The sequence below is a fragment of the Gossypium hirsutum genome, chromosome D05, assembly GCF_007990345.1.
Source record: "Gossypium hirsutum isolate 1008001.06 chromosome D05, Gossypium_hirsutum_v2.1, whole genome shotgun sequence".
In the NCBI taxonomy this organism is placed as follows: domain Eukaryota; kingdom Viridiplantae; phylum Streptophyta; class Magnoliopsida; order Malvales; family Malvaceae; genus Gossypium; species Gossypium hirsutum.
In genome coordinates, this window is record NC_053441.1 from 25135881 (window position 1) to 25157768 (window position 21888).

Genomic DNA, 21888 nt, shown 5'->3' on the forward strand with positions numbered 1-21888 from the left:
TACAATATTTTAAAATTAGGAAAACAATTAAATTTGTTGATCTGCAAATAAGGTGAAATAATTCGTTACACATTATAACTTGAAGTGGAAACTACAGATGAATGGAAGTAATTATTGTTGAATTTCACAACACCGTGCTTTGAAACTCCCCTTTATCCTTCTTCACTTCATCAGCAGCATCCAACTCGACCGAGTTCTCGACCCTAGCAGTGCTCTGTCCCATGCCATTCTTTCCCTTATATCGTCGAGCAACCCACAAGTACTTCAAGAAATTAGCAGCATTGATTATCGCCAATACCCAGTAGAAATTATCGAGCCTGCTTTTGTTGAGATCATTTCTTAGCCAACCTGTTTGTTCTCCACCGGTTGCACGCTCAATGATTTTAACAATGGCGGTGCTCAACCAACTTCCAATCCCAATCTCACTAAGAAACATCGCGCTGCTTATGCTTCTCGTCCCATCGGTCGCTTCTTCATAAAAGAACTCCAATTGTCCCACGTAAGTGAAAACCTCGGCAGTGCCAATTAAGAAGAACTGCGGAAGCAGCCAGAACACTGTCAAAGACGACAGATCAGGGTGGTCTCGACGTTTCTTCTCGACTAAAGCAGCCGAGGCCATTGCAAAGATAGATATGAATAGGCCGACACCCATTCTTTGTAAAGATGTAAGACCACGACGATGACCGGTGTGTTTACGTAAGATCGGGACCATCCATATTTCATAGATGGGGACGAGTAAGAGGGCGTTGATGGCACTGAAAACAGGGACCGAGCCTGCTGGAATGTTGAAGTGCGGACCAAGTTTGCGGTCCATAATGGTGGCTTGGCTGATGAAGAAGGTCGAGAGTTGAGCAAATGAGATGGAAAGAGCTATTGTAGATGCCCATACAGGGAGGATTCTGACGAAGGACTTGAATTCTTCTACTTGAGTCACTGTGCAAAGCCTCCATCGGTTTTTAGTATTAGCTTCAGGATCCATCACCATTGCTGCCTTGTCCAAGAACCTGTAATAAGAGGCCAACTTATACAAATAATTTCAATGTCCAAGGGACAGGGGTGACATTTATCTACAATTACCTATACTGGTTCGTTCGAGTGAGTTTCCGAGCACCAAAAATATCAGACTCCATCGAATCAACTTCATATAAAACAGCTTCACGTTTTAATTGAGCCCCATGAAAATGGTTCCTAATAGAAGCCACAAGAACCTGGAGAAACCTTGTGAAAGGACTTCCCATGGGTTTTTGGTAACGATAAAAAGGTATTCCAGCAGCTAGGATTAAAATGGAGCAAACAATAGCCACAGTAGGGACTCCAAAACCCCAACCATAACCTTTCTTCTCTTCTACATATACCAGAAGCGTGATCCCCAAAATGGCACCCATGTTTATAGCAAAGAAGAACCAGTTAAAGAATGAATATTTCTTTTGGGCTTCTTTTTCATCGGCTCCGTCGAACTGGTCTGCTCCAAAGGATGAAACGCATGGCTTGATACCACCGGTTCCAAGGGCTATAAGAGCCAATGCAACAAAGAGGAAACCTGATTGGTTGCCGGTTGCTTTAATGCATGGTCTGGCCGTGCATTGTGGTGGTCGCAGGCTGTCTATGGAAGCCGATAGCGTCAGCAAAATCATTCCCTGAGAAAGAAAAAAGAAGAACATGGGGCCTTTAGGATACATGGTCCAACAATAGCTGATGATTCAGGATGAGCCAACTAGTGATTATTTAGGCCTCTCTGCCATGGGATTTAGACCATCTAAGGCATATGAAATTATGAAAGGGAAATGCTAGCTTACGACTGCATATATACACGAAAAGATGATGATGGTGAAGAATCGACCCAAATAAGCATCGGCAAGAAATGCTCCAAGTAGAGTAAGACAATAGGCAGCTCCGATACAATCATTCACATGAGTTGCAGCAGATGGAAGCGATTGGTGCATTTCGGAAACCAAATAAGCCACCATGTTCACTGCTACTGCAAAGAATGCCAATCTCTCCGCAACCTCGTTAACTATAATTCAAAGAAAACCAAACCATGAATCAATCAGTGACCACAAAATCACGTCAGTAGATCTCCTCTTAATACCCAAAATTGAGCTGAGGCGAGAGCTGGTTTTCGTGAATACCTATGATAAATGGAGATGCCTTCCATCCTCCAGTTGTTTGTTTATCTGCAATATTCCCTCTAATATCCACGCATCCATTGCCAACCAATGTAGTTGATGATTCAATTTTCCCATCATCCTGCTGTATATTCTCAACAAATTTCTCCATAGATGGCTGAATAAAGGACTTCTCAAATGGGTTACCACCAGGTTCCATTATTTCCACTGTTGAAACTCTTGGGGTGGGTTCTGTTTTCGGGAACAATGCTATAACATTAATTCTGGTGGGGATATCTTAACTTGAGTCCTCACATAAATAAGAGATCAATTTGCCCCCCCCCCCAAAAAAAGTAACCCTTAAAAAACTGCATTACTACGTGTCTTGTAGTTTGGTTTGCTTTTTGACGTTTAACGAGTGTCTCCCAACTGATGGGGTAAATGATGCGTTTCGCCGGCAACAGGAATAATGGGTCTTATTTTTTTTTATTTGCTTAAATCGGGCTACTTCCAAATGGGGCTGAAGAGAAGTGCAACAGGCTGAAGTAATGCTTAGACAGTGACGATGATTTGTTGTCTATCAGACCAAACCTTGTATTGAATCATTCAGAACTGCCGCCTTTTTCATTTTCTGTCTGGATCCTTGTCTGATCAGGTCAAACTTGGTCCTTCTGAAATAAGGCCTGTTCTTTTTCAAAGAAATCAACATATTCCCATATCAGAAGGCAACAAAATAATATTTTTTTTTGGTAAAAACGTTGATCACTCCCTCTCCAAAAAATAAGAACAAAATTTTTAAATTCTGTGTAAAATCAAATTAAAGCTCAAAGTTTCAATCCCGATCTAAAAAGCTCATATTATATATAATATAAAACTTTTAACTTCAGAAAATATATAGATGAGCAGGAAGTGTAAATTTGAGATTATACCAATTTTTCAGAAGTTAAATTTATGATTATCTCAATCTTTGAGAGGGAAAACTATAATTATAGCTATCAAAATTGTGACATCAAAAGGATCTTTTTGGGGGGACAAATGTGACCAAAGATACCTCATGTGGCTTGTTACGGAATATGGGTTTCTGGTACGGGCCAAGGCCCATCGTCAAGGCAAGCTCAAAAGCAGTAATGCTTGTTAGCTCTCTCTTTTCACATAAAATCATCAAAATTACTAAATTAGATATTAGTAAGAGTTAAAGTTTGCAGGAGCTATGGGATCGAAATACTTGCCGGTTACTATCATTGGTGGACTACGTAGTGTAACGTTTTCTATTTTCCACGTCCCAAGTAGTCTCTTACAAAATTTATTCACTTTTCATTTTATACAAACGTTATACACTTTTCAACATAGTAGCTGGGCTGGCTACAACAGCATGTAACTGATACTTACAGGAATGTAAATAATTATAAATAAAAAAGTAGAAAATATAAAAAGACACTGCCATGAAAAACCCAGAAAAACCATGTGGTTTTCATGGCTATTAGCTATTGAATGTATAGAAAGACTATGGAACGGCTTTCACATGTTCGACGCAGCTAGCAAAGAGCTGATTTAGATTTACATGCACCACGGGGTTTGCAAGGCATCCCATCCTGTTGTATCGACAAGACTGGTACCGAAAATGCTTGGATCATCCATCACTGGAAAATCCAATGACATAACAGCTTCTGCCCAAATGGAGTCATCTAAAACAGGCAAGTTCATCGTCATATTCTCCCAAAACCCACCATTTTCTTCTTGGTTTTGTCCAAATTTGGCATTGTTCGCCATCATGTTCCCTTGAGACATATCTGATTCACTGTTGCTCACTGGTGTTACTTCATCGACCCTGATAATAATTGGGCTGTTCGGTGAACTGGTAGTCGCATTTAGAGGTTGGTTCCCTATCGGGGCGACCTGAGTATTTGACGAAGGAGGTGGAAACCGAGAGTTGACACACAAGTGTGGCAAGTTGAGCTTGGCATCCGAACCATAGAGTTTACGTGCGGCAGCATCGTAAGTCATCGCAGCTTCAAGGGCGGTGTCGAAAGTCCCTAGCCAAAGACGAGAACCACGGTTGGGTTCACGAATTTCAGCCACCCATTTGCCCCAAGTTCTTTGTCTTACGCCTTTGTAAGTGCAAAGAGCATTCTCTGGACCTCCCTTCCCTCTCATGCACCCTTTTCTCGAACTCGCTTGTGCACGTTTCTTCACTAGTTTTTTCTCTCCAGACCCAGAGCCACCCATGGCTGATGCTGACATTGTTAACCCAACCCAAAGAACAAAAGTTATTGATAAGCACATTAACAGAGGGGGGAAATCGTATTTATACAATAGAAAGAGAGATAAGAGGTGAAATGGGGGGTGTAATTAAGATTGGCTGGAACGTGTCTTAAAGATGGGTTTAGAGATGATACTTGGCATGGGAACCATGTTGGCACGCGTCGACAGCAAAGCTAATTGACATTTCTGATGGACACACTTGGCCTAGATTCTTGTGTGTAAACAAACTCAGGTGGCAAACAGGGAGTTCGATTTGTTTTGGAAATTTTGGGGGATGGGATAAATGGTCAATTTTCTATTGGGAAATGGCGTGGGGACAATCGGTTTGAGATAAGAATGTCCCCCGCTCGAGGGTCGAGGATTCCAAAAAAGAACCCCTCAATAAATGACAAATGAGAGAGGGTTGCTTCATTGATACGTGGGAGCTCCCAAAAACAAGCTCCACAAAATTACAAAGATTAAAATCTGCCTCCACTTTGTCAGTTTGATTCGAGAAAACAATAATTTATTTAAATTAATTTTAAAAAGTTATTTTGATTCCTATATTTAATTTCAAATATAATTATGAGACAAGTACTAAAATATTCGAATCCTGTTCAATAAAAACTAAGTTACTCGGAAAATAACCAAATCTATTTCCATTTTTGAGCAGGATACGAATCAGACCCTATTCCTTATCTTAAGGTCAAGAACACTAAAATATCAGAATCCTATCTATGAGCTACAATCAAAGGGTCTCCTATATAATAACCCAAGTTAGATCGTGTTAGGAAACTGGTATTTTCATTTCATTTCATGTTTTTTCCCATTAATCCAACAATGGCTGACCCTAAATCTCCATATACAGGTCAAGAATTTGAAGGAAAGAAGAGAAAGGATACAAAAATGAATGATACACAAGCCGAAGAATGGAAACAGCGGAGAGCACAAAATACAATAAGCTGACCTTTTTCATTCATCTAAGCACCTAATTGGGTCATATAAAGCTAAAGCAATAATTTGGATTAATCCATAGTTTGAAAATCTCAGCGAAGATATATAGACAGTGAAAACTTTTGCACTGAAGTTGCAGCCCTCAAATATGGCAGTGTTGACTGTTGAGCTTTTAAAGGAGTCAATCTTGTAGCATTATTAGTGTGAGCCAAAATTGTTCCAGAATTCATGGGCAAAGGGAGAAAATCTGGGGTAAGCTTCACATTGGCAACTTGAGTCCGGATGTATTGAATTAGTACATTCACAACTGTATTACTCCCTTGACCTCGCACTTAATTCCAATGCATCGTTCGAATCTCTACACTTCCTTAAGGCAGCCCTTATCTCCTTCAACATGTCGTTTACTCTGATGCCTTTCCTGCTCAATATCCGGAAAAACTTAGTCAGGCTGCTCATCAACCTTGGACCTCAGAATGCAATATTAAGATGGAACTTTTAATGAGCTGACGCACTAGAGATGCAAGACAGTATTTAAGAAGAGAAACATTACTTACAAAACACTAACACCAACAACAGCAGCGGGCCGTGGATAGTCCTCAATTCCTTTATCCATTTTATCTTCAACAGAAATCGCTGGAGACAATGTAGTCGCTTCGCCACCTTCAGTGGGCAATGATTGCACTTCATCTCTAGAACTCATTCCCAACTCAGAATGTACTAAATCACTTCCAATCTTTAAGATTCCTTCAGTTAAATGCGGAAGCTTATCCCTCGCCTAAGGTTGTACCAGATATGTTTTAAAATTTGTTAAAAGAGATGACATATCAGATGTTATACACATAACTCTTGCACTTAAAACACAAACTCTCAAAAGAAGGTAATGGTTAAGTCTTGTTATTTCTAAAAATCTTAATACAATTAAGATATTATCACATGTATAATGTCATGTATTTCCACAAAATAATCACACACAAAAAAAAAGTTATTTTAGTTAATGGATTCAATGGCTAACATTTGGATTAGAACTAGAATTCCAAAATTTAAAAAAGTATAGAGATTAGAAATAATCAAATTGGAGAATAATGACTAAATCCAGAACTTACATAGTGTGAGACTAATAACAGAATTTGACCTAATGGATTTAACTGCTACCATTAGGGTCGGGATTGAAGTTTCAAATTTTGGAAAGTATAGGGATTAAAATTGACCAAATTAGAATTTGACTGAAGATAAAAGCCCAATCACTAAGTGAGACGTACCTTGGGAAGGTCAATCTTGTTCAGTACTACAACATATGGTCGTTCTAGGTAATTTGGGTTGTACATCCTCAGTTCCTGCACATCATAATTCCTACGGTAAGAGGAGTTGAAATTGAGGGGTATTCAGTTTGAGACATGATATATTTAGATGTTGAGAGTATCCAAGGCAAGAGTTTATCATTAATAGTGTTTGTATAACTTAACGCTCAATTTTAAATGGATTGAAAGGCCAAAAGTGATATCCAAACACAAACTTTGTCCCACCCTATATGTTTTAAAACCACAAAATGCCATAAAAGCTACAACTTATTTGTAAAACAAATTATTCCATCAATGAAAAAGATTTGAATAAGACAATGGAACAATGTTAATGAAGTGAATATAAAATAACAAAAAATATGAACGAGGGAAGACATACCTCTCTGACAGTTATGTAGTCATTTAAAGGGTCATCAGCTGATGCATCAACAACATGGACCAACAAACGTGTCCTCCTCAAATGCCTCAAGAAATTGCGACCTAGACCCTAAACAATAAAAACGTCAGTAAGATCAGAATAAGCAGTTTCACAAGATGAAAAAGTCAAAATGCATTACCTTGCCCAGATGAGCACCTTCTATAAGACCAGGCAAATCTGCCAATGTTGCTTCAGATGAATATTGACCTGGCCCTAAATCAGGGTCACCATCAAGCCGCCCAAGGTTTGGCATCAATGTCGTGAAAGGATAGTCAGCAATATCTGGTTTTGCAAGTGTAATGGCAGCTAGAAGCGTTGACTTGCCTGCATTTGGAAGCCCCTGCAGGGAAAATAAAATATTAGCATCTACCTTTTGTAGCCAATCTGATGCACTATCATAAATTATTATGACCTAGCCACCAACAGCGATTACAAGGAAATACAAACCAAATCATGTTACATAGAAATGCAAGACAAATGAAAAATAATAGGATGCAGTACTTACAATTAACCCAACATCAGCAACAACTCGAAGAATCAACTCCAAACTAACCTCCTCTCCAGGCTGACCAAGAACTAAAACCTGCAGAAGTAAATAAAAGAAAATATTGAAAATGAATTTTAACACAACAAACAGAAAGAGCTATCACCTTGTAAACACTAAAAACCATATAAATTTTCATCAAATAAGCTGTTTCTTTCTATGCTGCCATAGTAAGGGATAAGATTTCATCTTGGACACCTTATCACTTTCATCTCTCATTACGTTTGTGGTTAAAGACATCAACTTTTTCCTTCTGTATTCAGGCATTTCTATCAAGCTAATCTGCCACAAAACAAAGAAAATTAAACCGTCAATCACAGATCGTTACTGAGAATACAACTTATACAGCATGCTTAGGAACAGAATATAGCCAAAACAAAGGAGGCCTATCAAACAGAATAAGATTGGATCATAGGAATCCTAGTTATTATTAATCAGTTCTTTGAACTATAAATAATCTGATACCTATCACATTCAGCGTTTTATGATCATTAGGATAAAGAAGAAAGAAAAAGGCATCAAATTACTAAACATGTAGCTTTGCATGACTGATATAATAAAATGCAAAACGCCAACTTGAAATTTTACTGAGTTAATTGAATCTTTGAATGGGTTTAAAGTTTAGACAACCAAGTTCTTAATTCTTACCCCTCCTTGACCACCCCTAGCAACAAGTACTTCATCACCAGGCTGCGCTAGGTCAGCCAATAACTTCCCACGTTTGCGTTTCACAACAGTGCCTGCAAACCAATTCAAACTATAAGAAAATATGCATTTGGGATAATCCAAATATTATCATACCATCTCAACAAGCCATGAAAAGACCATAAAAAATGGTGATATTCTTGGTATGTTCTTATCTACTCTTAATAATTGAAATTCAATTTCCATTTACGATGAAAAGCCAAATGTTGTAGGTGGTATCAAAAGAGTAATACTACAAACCAACAGGAACAGGAATACGCAAAGTTGGGGCAGCAAGGCCATCACGCAGCTGAGAAGTTAAAACACCCATAGCAGCGACATTTCCACCACGCTTTGCATTATGTCGACTCTTCTTATGAAGTTCCAATAACGTATCTTTCCCTTCATCAGCATAAATTACTACGTCTCCACCATGACCACCCACTGGAAGGATAAGTGACCCATCAAAATCCCTTTTATACGAAAGTTTCTTCTTTGACTTCTCTTTATTCTCATGTTTTCCTTGCCACTTCGTAGCTCGTTGTTGGCTAGGCATGGTAAGGACGGCACCATGGCCGCCATCACCCGAACGGACGGTGATGATTACTTGATCAAAATACTTGTGAGGTTCTTTTAGTAATGTATCGGGGTTTGTCGAAGGTGACTCTTTGGTTCTTGTTGTGAGTCTGGACTTTGTCGTACAAAACCTCGATTTCCCAGATTTGTTTAAGTCCCAATTATGCCTACAACAAAAAGAAGAGCAAAAGCAATCACAAAATGTCAAGGACAAAAAGGATAAAAATGGTTAAGCTTCATGTAGAAAAGATTGGAGAAGTGAAATTGAAGGAAGGAACTAAGAAAATTAAGATGCACACTTTGTGCTTGTGGAAATGGGGAGGAGAGGACCAAAGAAGAGTTTGTCGATAGTAAGGCGCGGGGTGAGATAGGCGGAAGGCAGCGAAACCAGAGTCGCCATTATCTCAAAGTAATAATGGCGTGTAGATATTTTGGTAAAAGAAAAATAGAGTTTATAAATTTGAATCTTAAAACTTTTTTTAATTTTTTCTATTTAATTTTTATTTTTATTTATAAAAGAAAGGTTTTTGGCAAAAAAAAAAAACAGTTTTTTTATTACGGATAATGTTTGAGGTAATCATTATATGCATAATAAGGATGAGGGCAGGTGGGAGATGTACCTTCGAAATTCAATATTAGTAACGGGTATCATCGAGTGGGCTGGAACCTATTCGGTTTCGTTGAAGGGGGAGCTAGGATTGTTCCTTTCTAAACGAGAGCTTCGTTAGAATGATCCGATTTTTCTCTATCTGTTTATTTTTTTACTGAAGGGCTTAGCTTTTTATTCCGTAGCGCAAAAATGCAATGAGCAATCTAAGGGGTTTCTGTTTGTTGTGGAGGACCTAGTGTGTCTCATCTCCGGGTTTACGGATGATAACTTTCTTTTCTTTCGGGCAATTGTCTCTGACTGCAATATTATTAAAAGTGTTGAGGGGAATTATGAGGCTGCATCGGGTAAGGCTATAAATTACCAGGAATCAAGTATTGCGATAAATTCTAACATGTTGGCATCTATTCGACACACGATTATGGGTATCTTTAGGTCTCTCTCCCTTGTTGGGTGTAACAAACGTAACAAAATTTCTTTTCTAAATAAACGAAACACGATAGTGTAGGCTTTATCAATCTATTGCATGAGTGTGTTTTTGTTGCTTCGCACTTTCTTTGATGATCTTCAAAAGTTGATGAACTCATTTTGGTGGTGTAGTGATAGTAATGGAGCGAGGGAGCTCAAGTGGGCCTTGTAAGAGCAGTAGTGTGTCCTTAAGAAATTTGGTGGCATGGGTTTTCGAGATTTACATAGCTTTAAATGTTGAGTAAGAAGATTGTCCGGTTTATGATGGATCTGTCCACTTTTGTTTATTGATTCTTCAAAGCAAAATATTTTCCAAATTGATCTTTCCTTGATGCTTATGAGGGTGGTAATCCCTTGTTTGTATGGTGCAATATTTTGGCATCAAAACATGTGATTTTGTGTGATATGTAATGGCAAGTTGGGAATGACAATGGTATTTCAATATTTCGTTGACCCATGGTTGGTTGATGACATGAATTTTTATGTGAGCCACTTCTAGGTTGTTGATTTATTTAATGGTAATGGTTGTGCATGGATTAGTGACTTAGTGGAAGACATTTTAGCTTTTTATGATGCAAAATGTGTTCTTCGGATCCTAGTTAGCGACACTCCTACAACGGATCGACTGATATGGCATTTTAATCCAGATGGAAGATATAGTGTGAGGTCAGCATACCATGTTGTTCTTAATATGTGTTTGGATTGGTCATTGTTGGATGAGAACACGATTTGGGCGAAGCTATGGCGATGTAAAATTCCATTAAAGGTTAAAGACTTTGTTTGGCGTTGTTTGAGGCATTTTTTTACCTATACAGGTTTGTTCAAATGAGAAGGGTATTCCACCATCTCCCTTATGTAGCCGATGTGGTAAGGTTGAGGGTAAGAATCACATTTTGCTGCTTTGTTCGTATGCGCAGGCTATGTGGATTGCTATTGGTTTTTCATTTGGTCAATCAACAATGACTAACATATTTTGCAAGCTTCTTGACTCAGCAACTCCTGAGCATCTATAGCATGTATTGGTGCTATGTCGGATGACATGGTCTAATCACAATTATTTTGTTTGGAAAAGGGAAATGTGGTTGCAACATCAGTCGTTTGGGTTGTTGATGCTTTCGGACCTGTTGGCAACAGTCGATAAGGGTGTTTGCTACAGCTGATGTGGGTGGTGATTGGGACAAAATAACTCATGGTTAGGGAAGGGTTGGTTAGGCACCTCCGGAAGGTTGCTTGCTAAAATGTAATGTAGATTCTGCATATTTCAAGCAAGAGGGGGCTATAAGGTATGCGGTCGTAGTTCAGGACTCTACGGGTTGTGTGCTTAAAAGTTTTTTAAGTGCTTATTTATGCTCGTGTTAGTCCTTTCATTGTCGAAGCTTTTATCATCAAGGAGGTCTTGTCATGGTTAAAATCTTTAGCCTTTGATAATGATATAGTCGAGTCAGATTCTGTGATTGTAATTTTGACTTTGTCACACCCATCATCTGATTTTTCTGAATTAGGTGTGTTGTTACATAATTGTTTACTGATGAAAAATCAATTTCAACACTTGTCTTTCTGTTGGACTTGTTGATGTGCCAACAAGGCGACTCATTCTTTAGCTCGAGCACATTTGTTATATGCAAACCACATGGAATGTGATAGCTTTCATATCGTTTCTTTTAGTAAGAATGTTTTGTCTGTAACTGAAGATAATGTGGATAGGGAGTACAGATGATAAGTTCAGGTGTATGGGATGAGTCTATTGGTTCGAGTTTTAGCTTGTTCGCTTGTTGTCTTAATACTTTTTCTCATTAATGAATTTCATTTTTTTTCTCAAAAAAGAAAAAAGAAAAAAAGAAATAATGAAGATATCAAGGTTGTTGAAGGATGGAATCCAAGTTTATGTTAATAGAAGTTTTGCGTTCTATTCTATTCATACATGTTATTATGTAATGCTAGGTAAAAAAGTCCGCGTTTGTACAATATAAAGTAATTATTCAAAAAAGTGTAATTATTAAATTAATAATTACCTTTTTTAATTATAAAAGAAATTTCATTTTATATATCTTTGTTTCATAGAATTTAATTACAAAGTTTTTTTTTTTAAGATTCTAATCTGAATTTTTTCTTCAAATGCAATGCATCTTATTGCACCAACTATGGATCATTTGCCGTTTTGGTTCAAAAGTAAAAATATTTATATAATGGGTTAATATATTATTTAGTGTATAAATTTTATTTTAATATTCAATTTCATGTTAAGTTTGGCTTGAATACTCATTTTAATACTTGAACTTTTTTCAATTTGATGATTGCGTTATAGTTAAATACCTAAGTTTAGTTTCAATATTCAATTTGATATTTGAATTCTTTTGTCTCAATTTAAGTCCGTATATTTTTTAAGTAAAGCAAATTTATATAATTTTATTTGATTTAAATGCCAAACTAAACATCAAAATTAAAGTTACCTACCAAAATGAGACCAAAAAAAATCTAGTTAACAAATTCAACATTGAAACCCAAAATCAGGCTAAGTTTTATATTAACCCAAAAAAAATCTATCCTTTTCCTCTTTTGAGTGAAATACTTTTATATATTTATTTACAATCAATAGTCCCAACTCGCACATCCTGAAATCTCAGAAAGGCCCAAAAACAAAGCAGTTTCTCCAACGATTTCGATATCTGGTGAGAGATCGTGTCAATGAGCGACGGAGAAGACGCTGTGCGACGCCGGAATGCGGTTGCGGAGTATCGGAAGAAACTCCTTCAACACAAAGAATACGAATCCAGGGTTCGAGCAGGTTTCTTCCAATCTGATCTCATAACCTCCCTCATCTAACCCTATTTTAGGACGCTTTTTTTATATGCGTTTTATTTTAATTTGAATTCTAGTTTTGGTGTTTACTCATTTAGGAATTAGGGTTTTGCTTTGCCGTTTTGGTTCGTCTATCGGTTATATCAGCTGCTTGTTTGTGCTTAAAGCAATTTGCAAGTATGTTGTTTTGAAATCTTTTCCTGTTCTTTGTAGAGATAGCTTGAAGTGGTAAAATTGGCGAGAAAAGATTTAAGCTTTGATTGCCACAATAGACAATCACTTTGTTTTCAATTGAAATTATCCTTTGCGATGTCTTCTCTGGTTGGGCTGCAAATTGACTTTTATTTTTGGCCTTTGCTGATGATGAAATTAAATTCTTGGGGCCCTTGACAAAATACAAGAGAAAAATAAAGCAAGGAGCAAGTTTTGTAGCTATTAATTTGAATACCGAATCTTTACCTCTCTGATTAGCCTTATGTATTTGTTAGATGGTTTTTTCATATCAGTTATGCTCATGAATGTTCAGGTAGGGAGAATCTGAGAGCTGCTAAGAAGGAGTTCAACAAAACAGAAGATGATTTGAAGTCTCTTCAGAGTGTTGGGCAGATCATTGGGGAAGTTCTCAGGCCTCTTGATAATGAACGCTGTAAGCCTGTAACTATACTTTTGCCCCCACTGTTTTTCTTTTTCTAATGTTGATGTTTCTACATTAGTTCAAGTGGCTAGGCATCTTCTAAACTTGCATTACAATCTTATTCACTTGTTCTTTTAGGTAAAACTGCATAGCTTGAGTCTGAGTAGTTGTGTTTGGATATTAGGCTAATGTTGGTTCACTTTTAGTGAGAATTGATAAATGATAATAACCATAAAATTGGATGTTTGTATGAGTTTGCAGTGATTGTTAAAGCAAGCAGTGGCCCTCGTTATGTTGTTGGTTGCCGCAGTAAAGTTGATAAGGAGAAACTGACTTCAGGAACTAGAGTGGTTCTTGACATGACAACACTTACTATCATGCGGGCACTTCCTCGTGAAGTAATTAGCATTCAAATTAGTTCAGCTATATTTACGATATAAAAGTAAGTTTTCTTTGCAGATGTCTGATGTCGTGATACATTTTGGATGACAGGTTGATCCAGTTGTTTACAACATGTTGCACGAGGATCCTGGTAATGTTAGCTACTCGGCTGTTGGTGGTTTATCTGATCAAATTCGAGAGCTGAGGGAATCTATTGAGCTCCCTCTCATGAATCCTGAGCTTTTCCTTAGAGTAGGAATTAAACCTCCCAAGGTGATTATTGCTTCCTGTCTCCCTCTCTTCTAATTATAGAGTTTTAAAGGGTGTACTTGTGTTTATCTTGATGGGTGAAGCAAGCTGTAGCAGAGTGATGTTTGGTTGAGAATCATCTAAAATATTTCGTCTACATTGCAGGGTGTCCTCCTCTATGGGCCTCCTGGTACTGGCAAGACATTGTTAGCCAGAGCAATAGCAAGTAATATTGATGCCAACTTCTTAAAGGTCTGTCATCTTTTTGTACTGTATCTATTACCTTTGTGGTTTTCTCTGGCTTGTTAACCTCTCATTGAATGAATGCGATTTACCTTCTCTTCATCTAATTCAGGTTGTTTCAAGTGCAATAATTGACAAATACATAGGAGAAAGTGCAAGACTGATAAGAGAAATGTTTGGATATGCACGTGATCACCAAGTGAGAGCCTGGTGTTTTGAATGTTTCTTCTGTTCTATATACCCCTTAATATTGCTCTTATGTTCATTTCTTTTTATTCAGCCTTGCATTATCTTTATGGATGAGATTGATGCTATTGGTGGACGCCGTTTCAGTGAGGGAACAAGTGCTGACCGTGAAATACAAAGAACACTAATGGAGTTACTTAATCAGCTTGATGGATTTGATCAGCTTGGGAAGGTACATTGTTTTGATCTGAGCTAGTTCATGATTGTGATTTAAAGCAAATATTCTTGCACTTCAACTACATCTCTTCATGACTTAATTTAGTAGTTTATACTTTTTTTTATTTCCAAACGAAGCAGATGAAGGGTGGGGTATTCTGGTAGTTTGTTTATCGATTGTAAGCTTCTAAGTGCCTGCGATTACTGCTTTGAAATATAGAGTCATAACATCTCCTTGGTGTCCTTGGAGAAGAAGCTTACCTTGGAAATATTTGAACTGAATGGCTGGTTGCTTTAATCATATGCACTTTTTAATATATGGTGTTTCCTCTGGAACTCAAATTTCTCTCAATGCAATCCTTAATTGCTGCCCTAGTACACAAGTTTGCTTTTACATTCTCCGAAATGTGGGGAAATCATTAAAAGCTTAAATTGCTTCATGCAGGTTAAAATGATCATGGCTACAAACCGCCCTGATGTTCTTGACCCTGCACTGCTTCGTCCTGGACGGCTGGACAGAAAGATAGAGATCCCATTGCCAAATGAGCAGTCAAGAATGGAAATCCTCAAGATTCATGCTGCTGGCATAGCCAAGCATGGTGAAATTGACTACGAGGCTGTTGTTAAACTTGCTGAGGTAAGTGAACGGTTGCTGGTTTCTATTTCATGCCTGTAATCTACATTGCTAAATATAATATTTATCACCATTGCTTTAGGGCTTTAATGGTGCTGATCTACGAAATGTTTGCACGGAAGCTGGAATGTCAGCAATTCGTGCAGAACGTGATTATGTCATCCACGAAGATTTCATGAAGGTATAACCTCGAAACCCGAAAGACTTCTCTTTTATTTGGCATAACAATTGGGAAAAAACTAAAGTTTGGACAACAGGGGATGATGTGCTCACTTCTATCTGTCTGATGAAATTGCAGGCAGTGAGAAAATTGAATGAAGCCAAGAAATTGGAATCCAGTGCACACTACAGTGCCGATTTTGGGAAAGAATAGAGCTTTTCTGTTCTTCCCGAAGCTATCGCTAATTTCCTCAAGTCAAGAACTCAGTTCGTTTATCAACACGTTAGAGAAGTCAACTATGCATTTCAAATTTTTACATGGCTTTTCATACCAAAAGGGTTGCACACAATGTTGTTGAGACCATTGTATGAAGGGGCCTTTGCATGTTATACCGAATTGAAATACTTGAATCTGGATTATTGAATGATTTTTAGCATTAGCTCAGGTTGTTATATTTCTATTTCATTTCAAATGTTCAACCGCCATTGATTGTCAATTTGTAGTTCATGAAGTTTTAACTTTGATGGCTTGGGATATTTTCTTTCCATAAATAATAATTCCAGTTAACATAAAACCTGGGGCAATTTCCACTAAAATCAAATCTTGGTTGTACGTTCTGGGTGTTTTCCCGGCTGTAATTTGTAATAATTTCATCAAGAAACCATAACTTGATGTATTATTTATAAATTAATAATTTAATTTTTATATTTATATTTTTAAAAATTTAATTTTATTTTTTTAAATTAATTTCTGTCACTTTAATTATATTACTACAATTTAACAATGTTAATAATTAGACTTAAATATTAAAAAATATAAAAATTAAATTACAAATTCAAAAAAAATATGGGTGCCTATGGTATATTTTAATGAAAGAAATATTATCCTTATGGTTTTGGAGGTGAAAATAAGTAAATTGATACTATAAAAAATTCAAAACAATTTAATTTTTATTAATTTTGAAAGTTGGACAATTAATTATTGTCGTAATGTCTTTTTTAATGGTATATTATTTTGATTGGTATAATAATAATTTTAACTTTTAAAATTTATATATTCTGTTAATTTGGTTTAATTTTAACAAATTTACCTTGCATCATTTATGTTGAGGGATTTAGGGTTGAATTTGTTGAATATCTCATAATTAAGGTTAAAATGATAAAATATGTACAATTAAAGGAAAGATATTATTGTAATGAAGAGTTTTTACCCTCATGGTCATGTTCAAGGTGTTGAGCCCAGTAATGGTGGCTAATCCAATTAACCAGCAGTGTCCTAAAGCAACTAATATTCTTCCGACTTTGATTGCCATAGTCGTGTATCTGGGTAATCTAAAGCCTCTTGTCTCTCCTAATCCTTGCTAAGCCGCTTTAGCTTGTATTTTTTTGTTCATTAAAACAACCAGAAACAGGAAACAATCCTTACAACAAGCTCAAAAGAGCAGCGGGGGGCGAAATCGCCTAATCAAGGGGACAAGTTCTTAAACGTGTCTTGCCAGCTACCCAATCGGCTGCGGCATTTGCACCCCTATTCACAAAACGAAAATCAACGCCAAAAATGGGCAGAAAGGAGAAGGATATCATATACTCGATCACTTTAGCTTGTATTTGAGTGATTAAATCTTTATTGTGATCCAAAACTATAAGGAAAGTGACAATAACGTTTCAAAAGCCATACTTTCGGGAGATGGAAATTTGTCAATTATCAGGACATTTTTTCTCAGGCATTCCCCTTCAATTTAACCATCGTTTACGAAAATCAGCTAGAACCCCAAAGTTTTTAACTTATGCGAATGGGGTTAGCTGTTACCAAACGGAGAAGACGGGCCAAGATTCTCAGAATCGGATGTTTATTCTTGGCATGGGTTTTGTCGGACAATTCTTTGCTAAGGAGCTCCGGAATGAAGGCTGGTAAGATTTCCTAACTATCCACTATCTGTAATTTATTAAAATTTTAAAGAATTCATTCATCGTTGGTTCATTTCTATGCTTCTATATGCAGGATTGTCTCTGGGACTTGCACAAGCATGAAGAAGAGAAATGAACTTCAGGAAAGAGGACTCGATGTTCTACTTTTTGATGCAAATCAGCCAGAGTAAGTTTTAGTTTTTATTTAATTTCATTTGCAATTATGTCTGTATATTGCATCTTGCTTCTTTTTATTTGCTTTTGTCATAATTTCCTTTTTGTAATGATTTTTGCTTCATGTTTTATGTTCTATAGGATGGGTACCATGAATACATTGAAATCCTATACACATCTTCTTGTCTCAATTCCTCCTATTATGGGTATTGGTGATCCGGTATGCTGAGAATGTTTCGGTGCCTACTGTATTTGATCCTTTTTTGGCCAACATGCTCATTTTTTTGAGGTTTTTAATTTGGCATATTTTTTTCATTTGTTGATTTTTAGATGCTTCAACATGGAGAACTTCTAAGAAGTACAATGATAGATGGCAATCTTCAGTGGCTCTGTTATTTGTCCTCTACAAGTATACCTTTCATCATATTCATATCTGCTGTTTTGCTGAACATAGCATGCATTAATGCTTGAATATCTGCAAGTAATCTATATCAGCTTAATGTTCTGCTTTAAAACTTGAAAAACTATCTAGCCATTGTCATGTTCACACTGTTCTGCGGCTTTACTCATCAATAGAGGGGACTATGGTATCTGTTGGAGAGCTTCGTTGTGTATTTTAGAAGTTCGTCTTCCTTGTAATGGACAAAACCTTGCACCATTTACTCCTTAAAAGTAATAGTACAATTTGATACCTCATGCCTAACAACCTCATTATGTTTAGCAAAACTTATCTGGCATGGAAATCCACTGTGATCTTAACAGGTGTATATGGGGATTGTGGTGGTGCATGCGTGGACGAGGAGTAAGACCAAGACCATACCCACATAGACTAGTGTTTTATAAATGACCCCCCATTGGGAGTACTAATTTCCTGCATTATATATAATTGCAGTTTCCTTGCTAGCCCTACAAATGAGATGGCTAAATTGAGGTTAGTTGCTGAGCAAGGATGGTTGAATCTAGCACATGATGTTGGGATCAAGGCACAAGTATTCCGACTTGGAGGTATCTATGGCCCTGGTAGAAGGTTTGATAGTTTTCATAACCAGTAGTTTGATGCTTAGAATTACTATTTAGTAAGGAACTCACATGTTAGCACGAGTTTATTTTATGAAGATGGTGATATTAGGTAAATTTTGGCCTTTATAGTTCATGTATGATTAGCTATGTAAATCAGCTCCACCTTTGTATGTTAATGCTATCAGCAGATCATTATTCAAAAAAGAAGTTATCGGCAGATTTGTTCTATGTTGTTTTGATTCTTCATTTTCCTTAAAGTATCCATGTCCAGCACCCATACCTGGCATATACAAGTCAAATGCATGGGGTTAAGAAATTCCAAAAACTATTTGCATACATGGAAAAATTGGAAAAAATTTAATATACTCGTGATCCACACCAACCATGTTTGAGTTACTCTAATACTGGTTATAAATGTTCATTTAAATTAATAATGTCATTATTAATCATCAATGAATTTAAATCGAACTTTTCGTGTCATAAATGTTCATTTTAGCTTATTGTTGTGCACTTCAAGTTCTGCACAAACTTTCAGGAGGCTTATGAGTGAGAACTGCTTCTTTCCTTTGCAGTGCCGTTGACACAATAATTAAGCAGGGACCTTTATCAGAATCCCAGAAACGGAGAGTTGCTAAACAATTCACGTCCAGAGTTCACGTGGCGGACATTTGTCAAGCACTCAAGGCCAGCATTCGCATCCAACTCTCCAGGTATGCTTTAATTATCAGCTGCAGTTAGGTTCGCTAGTGAATTTTTACTGAATAAGTATCAATTGAAGTCCATTTGATTAAGAATTCAGAATATCATACTACAATCTACTTTCAAGAAGAGATTTGGCATCAAAATATCAGTTTGTAATTCGACAACCTCCATCATGCAGAATCAAATTCATGATTCTTGGAACTTCTAATAACCTTCTAAATATCTTGTCTATGGCATCTAGATATCGAACCAGTCATTATGTTGTAACTTTTTTCAGGAGAATTTACAATATTGTAGATGATGATCCGGCATCTCGGAAAGAGGTATTTGCTTATGCATTGGACTTGGTTGAGAAAAAGTGGCCTTCGCTGGTCAAGGAAATCACTTCTCATGAGAGAGCTGAACCATTTGTTCAAAAAACAACTTTAAAAGGTGAGAAACGAGTTTCTAATGCGCATATGAAGAATGAATTGGCTGTGCAGCTTCTTTATCCAAGCTATAAATCTGGATTACAGAGCATAATCGACCAGATTGAGAACCCATTTTAGCTATAAATCTGTATGCATTTCACCAGCGTTCATTCTTGGCTAGTTTTAGAGACTTTTTTTTAAGGCAAAACCACAAGGTTGCGTAACTGTGAAGTAACAAGCTTTGTTGTTTTTGTTGTTCTACTGTAAATGTCATGCCTTATTGAAGTTATTTATGTCTGAATCTTGCTCTTATTGCTTCCCTGACTGTAGTAAGCGACTGCAATCGGGCATCTGTAGAAAACTATACGTCATCCATTCTCAAATCAACTCAAGACCAAGACATTACAACGGCAAAGGACGGTGCAATTCAGTTTGAACATAACATAATTGTGATGTTTTTATTTATTTATTGATATTCAGCTTGAACAGGTTATTTGTTTTTTTCTATCTGCAGCAAAAAGAATGGCAGTAACAGCTATTACAAAATCAGGTCCTAAACACTATTTAAATATTCAAACTACCGTCCTGCCTCTCAGTGTTAGCCCTGTTATGAAACCATTTGATAAGTCCTCGAAGAGCAACATCAGGATCTTCACATTTCATCAACTCTCCTGCAACCTCAGCTGGTGTTGCCTGAACCTTATCTAACCACCCTTTGATTTCACCAAAAAGTTGATGATCTTGAATTCGCAAGTAATTAGAAGCCAGGGTTTTGAAACCACTAAATGTGCAGTAAGACATATGGAGGTGCATATCCATGCGTCCTGGTCTTAGCAGCACTGGATCAAGACGGTCCTTGTGATTGGTTGTAAACACTATTATCCTTTCATCCCCACAACTTGACCACAGTCCATCAATGAAGTTCAGCAGACCAGATAATGTAACCTGCAGTAAAGGCACCAATGGTCAAATGAGCCAATAGATTTTAAGGGATATTTCATTATTGATGCATACCTTGTCATCTTCAGCAGAATCTAGTGAAGTATCAATGTCTTCAATGACAATTATAGATCCATTACCAGTCCCAATTAATAATCTCCTCAAATCCGAATTGCATTGAATTTCTTTCAAATCCAAATCATAAACATCAAACTTAAGATAATTAGCCATGGCAGCAACCAAACTTGACTTCCCTGTTCCAGGTGGTCCATATAACAAATACCCACGTTTCCAAGCCTTCCCTACTCTCCTGTAAAACTCTCTTCTCCTTGAAAACCTATCAAGATCTTCAATCAGTGCAGTCTTCACTGCTGGATCCATTGCCATTGTATTAAAACTTGCTGGATGATCAAGATTGATGGAACCCCAATAATCAGTGCCATTGTAATCAACCGTGTGAAGCTTCAATGTCTTGTTCTTTTCTTTAATCTCTTTTGCTTTTTGAAGAAGGTAAGGCAAGTAAGAACCCAACACCATCTCCCTGTTCTTCTTATGAAAACTCAGCTCGAAGTACCGTATTTCCTCCTTTAAAACCCCATTTTTGTTGTTCTTCTTTAAAACATGGTTCCTCGAAGTAGACAGCAACACCCACTTCAACTTCACACCTTTGAATACATCCACCATTTCTTGATTCTTGTCGGTAGTCACTTGCAAACGCTTCTCTTTTTGGGGCTTGTTAACTTTGATCCTCGGCGTGGACGACGACAGCTTTTCGCCCAAGTAAACATTTGCGGCGTGGAAGACTTGATTGGCCGTGAGCCCGTCGGATTCTTCGATGACGACCGTGAGCTGAGAAGATAAAGAGGACGAAATCTTGTGAAGGTGTAAAAAGAGACGATCTTTGATGGATTCGGGGATGAAATCATTGGCGACGGTTCGTAAAAGAATGACGGAAGCGGTGAGAGAGGCGGTTGCTGACAGAATTGCTTCGTAGGAAGGCATAGCTTTGGTTGAAAACCACATTTTTTTTTTCTTAGTGTGTAGAAGAGTCCATTTTCGGGGGGTTTTAGAGAGGTTTTAAGCTAAGAATTCTCTGGGAGAAAAAGTATTCATGCATAGGTTGCCTTTCCAGGCCCAACAAGGAAATCCAACAAAGAAGCCCACAATTTGTACAAGGAAAAGCTAAAAATATATTAGGCAGCCCAACGTGGTTTCCTTTGCAAATAGGAATTAAAATTCCCAAATCTACAATTTCGTCAGTTCGGGTCAAAAAGCATAAATAGCTCTAATTGTATTTTTTTAGTTTTTTTGCCATTAAACTTTGTATTTTTTTTTCAAA

The 21888-nt window shown here is 37.2% G+C and overlaps 6 protein-coding genes across 8 annotated transcripts; 2 read left to right on the forward strand and 4 right to left on the reverse strand.

Annotated features, from left to right (window-relative positions):
- Nucleotides 1–14: 14 nt before the first annotated feature.
- On the reverse strand, nt 15–3266 carry LOC107904966 (protein NRT1/ PTR FAMILY 8.1). The gene is made up of 4 exons (XM_016831511.2): nt 2130–3266; nt 1797–2014; nt 1078–1637; nt 15–1004 (listed from the first exon to the last, which is right to left on the reverse strand). Exons 1-4 carry the CDS (start codon nt 2323–2325, stop codon nt 125–127), a joined length of 1854 nt encoding a protein of 617 aa, XP_016687000.1. The 5' UTR covers nt 2326–3266; the 3' UTR covers nt 15–124.
- A 133-nt stretch (nt 3267–3399) lies between these two features.
- Nucleotides 3400–4389, reverse strand: LOC107904963 (dehydration-responsive element-binding protein 2D). Its single transcript, XM_016831510.2, has one exon. It carries the CDS (start codon nt 4386–4388, stop codon nt 3663–3665), a length of 726 nt encoding a protein of 241 aa, XP_016686999.1. The 5' UTR covers nt 4389; the 3' UTR covers nt 3400–3662.
- On the reverse strand, nt 3400–9706 carry LOC107904962 (probable GTP-binding protein OBGC2). 2 transcript variants are annotated; one of them, XM_016831509.2, is made up of 10 exons: nt 9441–9706; nt 8506–8987; nt 8209–8300; nt 7759–7842; nt 7522–7599; nt 7156–7356; nt 6978–7085; nt 6560–6634; nt 5855–6075; nt 3400–5718 (listed from the first exon to the last, which is right to left on the reverse strand). In XM_016831509.2, exons 1-10 carry the CDS (start codon nt 9470–9472, stop codon nt 5613–5615), a joined length of 1479 nt encoding a protein of 492 aa, XP_016686998.1. In that variant the 5' UTR covers nt 9473–9706; the 3' UTR covers nt 3400–5612. The 2 variants fall into 2 exon arrangements, with proteins under 2 accessions (XP_016686998.1, XP_016686997.1); XM_016831508.2 differs by lacking the exon at nt 9441–9706 and adding an exon at nt 9120–9420.
- A 2444-nt stretch (nt 9707–12150) lies between these two features.
- Nucleotides 12151–15836, forward strand: LOC107904961 (26S proteasome regulatory subunit S10B homolog B). The gene is made up of 10 exons (XM_016831507.2): nt 12151–12680; nt 13221–13340; nt 13590–13726; nt 13821–13982; nt 14124–14210; nt 14314–14400; nt 14482–14619; nt 15049–15240; nt 15320–15418; nt 15536–15836. The coding sequence occupies exons 1-10, from the start codon at nt 12581–12583 to the stop codon at nt 15608–15610; spliced, it is 1197 nt and encodes a 398-aa protein (XP_016686996.1). The 5' UTR covers nt 12151–12580; the 3' UTR covers nt 15611–15836.
- Nucleotides 15837–16594: 758 nt separating this feature from the next.
- On the forward strand, nt 16595–21773 carry LOC107904959 (uncharacterized). Of its 2 annotated transcripts, XM_041094442.1 has the most exons (9): nt 16619–17307; nt 17399–17491; nt 17620–17698; nt 17809–17887; nt 18241–18280; nt 18371–18505; nt 19071–19208; nt 19478–19632; nt 19941–21773. In XM_041094442.1, the coding sequence occupies exons 1-9, from the start codon at nt 17084–17086 to the stop codon at nt 20081–20083; spliced, it is 1086 nt and encodes a 361-aa protein (XP_040950376.1). In that variant the 5' UTR covers nt 16619–17083; the 3' UTR covers nt 20084–21773. The 2 variants fall into 2 exon arrangements, with proteins under 2 accessions (XP_040950377.1, XP_040950376.1); XM_041094443.1 differs by lacking the exon at nt 19941–21773 and having other exon boundaries at nt 16595–17307; nt 19478–19899.
- LOC107904960 (AAA-ATPase At3g50940) lies at nt 20042–21572 on the reverse strand. The gene is made up of 2 exons (XM_041094441.1): nt 20625–21572; nt 20042–20555 (listed from the first exon to the last, which is right to left on the reverse strand). Exons 1-2 carry the CDS (start codon nt 21570–21572, stop codon nt 20175–20177), a joined length of 1329 nt encoding a protein of 442 aa, XP_040950375.1. The 3' UTR covers nt 20042–20174.
- Nucleotides 21774–21888: the final 115 nt, after the last annotated feature.

Coding starts and splice junctions, on each gene's coding strand:
- LOC107904960 (XM_041094441.1), bottom strand. CDS start 21,572: ATGTGGTTTTCAACCAAAGCTATGCCTTCCTACGAAGCAATTCTGTCA. Junction 20,556..20,624: donor ATTCTGCTGAAGATGACAAG/GTATGCATCAAT, acceptor CCTTTACTGCAG/GTTACATTATCTGGTCTGCT.
- LOC107904962 (XM_016831508.2), bottom strand. CDS start 9,220: ATGGCGACTCTGGTTTCGCTGCCTTCCGCCTATCTCACCCCGCGCCTT. Junction 7,600..7,758: donor TGAGAGATGAAAGTGATAAG/GTGTCCAAGATG, acceptor TTACTTCTGCAG/GTTTTAGTTCTTGGTCAGCC. Junction 5,719..5,854: donor GTTGTTGGTGTTAGTGTTTT/GTAAGTAATGTT, acceptor GATATTGAGCAG/GAAAGGCATCAGAGTAAACG.
- LOC107904966 (XM_016831511.2), bottom strand. CDS start 2,325: ATGGAACCTGGTGGTAACCCATTTGAGAAGTCCTTTATTCAGCCATCT. Junction 1,638..1,796: donor TTTCGTGTATATATGCAGTC/GTAAGCTAGCAT, acceptor TTTCTTTCTCAG/GGAATGATTTTGCTGACGCT. Junction 1,005..1,077: donor ACTCGAACGAACCAGTATAG/GTAATTGTAGAT, acceptor CTCTTATTACAG/GTTCTTGGACAAGGCAGCAA.
- LOC107904961 (XM_016831507.2), top strand. CDS start 12,581: ATGAGCGACGGAGAAGACGCTGTGCGACGCCGGAATGCGGTTGCGGAG. Junction 13,341..13,589: donor GCCTCTTGATAATGAACGCT/GTAAGCCTGTAA, acceptor ATGAGTTTGCAG/TGATTGTTAAAGCAAGCAGT. Junction 14,620..15,048: donor GATTTGATCAGCTTGGGAAG/GTACATTGTTTT, acceptor TGCTTCATGCAG/GTTAAAATGATCATGGCTAC.
- LOC107904959 (XM_041094442.1), top strand. CDS start 17,084: ATGGAAATTTGTCAATTATCAGGACATTTTTTCTCAGGCATTCCCCTT. Junction 17,492..17,619: donor TTTGATGCAAATCAGCCAGA/GTAAGTTTTAGT, acceptor TATGTTCTATAG/GATGGGTACCATGAATACAT. Junction 19,633..19,940: donor TCAAAAAACAACTTTAAAAG/GTGAGAAACGAG, acceptor CCCTGACTGTAG/TAAGCGACTGCAATCGGGCA.
- LOC107904963 (XM_016831510.2), bottom strand. CDS start 4,388: ATGTGCTTATCAATAACTTTTGTTCTTTGGGTTGGGTTAACAATGTCA.